The sequence below is a fragment of the Arachis ipaensis genome, chromosome B01 (genome assembly GCF_000816755.2).
Source record: "Arachis ipaensis cultivar K30076 chromosome B01, Araip1.1, whole genome shotgun sequence".
In the NCBI taxonomy this organism is placed as follows: Eukaryota; Viridiplantae; Streptophyta; class Magnoliopsida; order Fabales; family Fabaceae; genus Arachis; species Arachis ipaensis.
This window is the reverse complement of record NC_029785.2, coordinates 37,027,329-37,030,600: the sequence shown is the minus strand read 5'-3', so window position 1 is coordinate 37,030,600 and position 3,272 is coordinate 37,027,329. Positions and strand designations below refer to the sequence as shown.

Sequence of the window (3,272 nt, the reverse complement as noted above, 5' to 3'; positions counted from 1 at the left end):
GTGAATGGTTGCACTTCTGCCTCTGGTTTAACAATTTCCTGAGGTGGTTTCAGCTTGGCTAGGAGTTTACTCATTAGTTCTTCCCATCCGATGATGTTTCCTTGTGGGAAAGCTTCAAACTACTGAGCAATGTCGTTCATGGTGACGAGTGGGTGCTTCAAGTTATGGGTTGCATTATCATCTAAGATGGGGACATTACTACCATGCTGACTGGGATTCGTTGGGTTCTCTTCCATAATCTGCACAATCACAAATAGTCCAAATGAAGATTGAATACATTCATGTCCAAAATGTGGTTAAAAGGTTTAGCTGACACAATGTATCAAACAGTTGATAGGCTTGAAAGATTAGTAAGAGAGAATTGCTTCTCTCGTATATTCAACAAGCTAAAGTATGAGAATCATACGAAGCCAGAGAAACCAAGAAAACTTCACTTTATTGCTAAAGTGAGGTTTCAGTTAGTTCAAGCAAAAATTCAAACAGTTAGTGGGTTAATCCAAAGTTAGAGAAACAGAAAATAAAAATGCTAGATCTAGATCTCCACTTCACTTAATCATTGTCAATCTATTTCAATCCCTGGCAACGGCGCCAAAAACTTGATGTGTGGAAAACGATTCAACACAAAACTACGGCAAGTGTGCCGGGTCGCATCAAGTAATAAAACTCACGTGAGTGAGGTCGATCCCACAGGGATAGAAGGATTGAGCAATTTTAGTTTAGTGGATGACTTAGTCTAGCGAATCAAGAGTTGATTTGAGTGATTTGTAATTTGCAGAAACTAAATTGCATGAAAAGTAAAAGGGAAGAGGGGAAATTGCAGTAAAGGAAAGAGCAGGAAAGTAAATGTGCTGAATCTTAAAGAACAATAAATTAAATGGCAGAAACTTATAACGCAAGAAATGTAAATTGCAGAATCTTAGAGTGCAAGAAATGTAAATGGCTTGAATTATAAAGGGAATTGGGAGTGCAGAAATTAAACAAGGAAAAGTAAATTGCAACAAGCAGAAATGTAAAAGATGGATTCAATTAAACCGGATCTCAAATGAAAATGAAAATAAGCTTGGTGTAGCAACGAAACAAGGAAATTGAAATTGAAAGCTGTAGATCTCAGGACTCAAGAGACTAGATAGCCAAGTCTAGATCTCACTGCCTTCCTAGATCCAGCAAGAACAATTGCAAAGGAAATGAAGAAAAGTAAATTGCAGAAATAGTAGAAGAAGAAGCAATTAACAGAGATGGAAATTCAATTATGCAAAAAATTAAACAAGATCTCAAGGTGAGATTGAAACAGAAGTTCTTCAATTCTCCACCCAAGATCCAAAGCAAGAGAAGTAAAGAGTGCTGAGCAAGAACAAGGAAGAAGAGAGATCAATTCCCCTTCCTAATTCTCTTGAATTAAAAAGAATAACTAAAAATGTAAAGGTGAGCTCTCTCTCTAAGTGTTCTAAGAATTCTAAAGGAAAAGCTCCGGAAAACTTAAATCCTAAGCTATTTATACACTTTCTTCAAATGGTCTTCAAGCCTTGAATTGGGCCTTTGCTCTTGATGGAATTGGGTTGATAAAAGCCTGTGTTGATTGCACTTGGAGTTGGAGAGAAACCCATTGTGAACCGGGACATAAAGCACAAAAGCTTGAGTCAAAGTTTGAGGCAAGCTTTTGCTCAAGCTTTTTATATCAGCCACCCCCTTTTGCTGATACCCACGTTTGAGCTAAAGTTTGAGGTCAAACTTTTAGCCAAACGTGGATCCCCTTGTGTGCATGTGTGGCGCCAACGTTTGCCAAAAATCTTGAGGCAAATGTTGGCGCAAGCTTTTCTCCTCCAGGGTGTTGGTGTGTGGCGCCAACGTTTGCCAAAAAAACCTTGAGGCAAACGTTGGCGCAAGCTTTTGCTCCATCCTGGGTGATTTCAACTTTTCCAAAAGCTTGAGGTAAAGTTTGAGGCAAGCTTTTGCTCAAGCTTTTTTTTCTCTCTCTTGCTCCTTGCCTTTTCTTCTTTCTTCAACCTTCTTCAAAGCTCTTTGCACCTATCATCAATCAATCAAACACATCAAAGCTATGCCCAAAATCATGAGTTTGTTATTCTTTCATAATATATGACAATTATAGCACAAAATCTCATGAAATTGCATTAATGTATCCATGGTTGATTGAATCAAAAGAAATATGAAATTCTACCCAATTGGCTTACTTATGGCTCAAGAAAGTGCATAAAAACAATTGAAAACAAAAGAAAAAGACTAGTGAAACTAGGCTAAGATGACTTGTCATCAATGCCGCTAGTGGAGTTTGCGTACAATAATAGCTACCATGCGAGCATCAGAATGGCTCCGTATGAGGCTCTGTATGGGAGAAAATGTCAATCTCCGCTATGTTGGTATTAAGCTAGGGAGAAGAGCTTGTTGGGGTCGGAGATGATAGCTGAGACTATCGAACAAATCAAGAAGATCCGAGATAGAATACTCATTGCGCAGAGTCATCAGAAAAGTTACACCGATCAGAGGTGGAAGCCCTTAGAATTTGAGGAAGGAGACCATGTTTTTCTTAAAGTTACTCCAACCACAGGAGTAGGTAGGACAATTAAAGTGAAAAAGTTGAATCCTCAATACATTGGTCCGTTTCAGATCCTGGAGAGGGTTGGACCGGTGGCATATCGGATGGCTCTACCACCCCACCTTTCAAACCTGCACGACGTATTTCATGTGTTGCAGCTTCAGAAGTATACTCCTGATTCTAGCCATGTGTTAGAACCTGAATTTGTTCAGTTAAAAGAAGATTTGACGCTTCCGGTGACTCCGGTCAGAATTGATGATACTAGTATCAAACGGTTGCGTAGAAAAGAGGTTTCGTTAGTCAAAGTAGCATGGAGTCAAGCCGGTGTTGAGGAGCACACTTGGAAACTTGAGTCGGAGATGCGAACTGACTATCTGCACTTATTCTCAGGTAATTAAATTCGAATTTTGTGAGCAAAATTCCCATTTAGGTGGGTAGAATATAAAACCCAGTTAATTAATGGCTAATTAACCTATAAATTAGAATTTTGTCTAGAGGGTTAAAAATGTGTTTTTATGGCTTAATATGATAGAGAAAATTAAAACGAGAATTTTGATACAAATTTTAAAGAAATCGGCCCAAGATTGGACCGAATGGACCAAACCAGGCCAACCGGACCCATATTGGGCCTTTGGCCCAACCAAGCTCAACCTAAAACCCTCATTTCAGCACTCTCTTTCCTCCCTTAAACCCCGAACACGTTGAGCAGCCATGGAAGGAA

At 39.2% G+C, this 3,272-nt stretch overlaps 1 protein-coding gene across 1 annotated transcript; it reads left to right on the top strand.

The window, feature by feature from the left end:
• LOC107605609 lies at positions 2,413 to 2,949 on the top strand. The gene is made up of 2 exons (XM_016307537.1): positions 2,413 to 2,634; positions 2,710 to 2,949. Exons 1-2 carry the CDS (start codon positions 2,413 to 2,415, stop codon positions 2,947 to 2,949), a joined length of 462 nt encoding a protein of 153 aa, XP_016163023.1.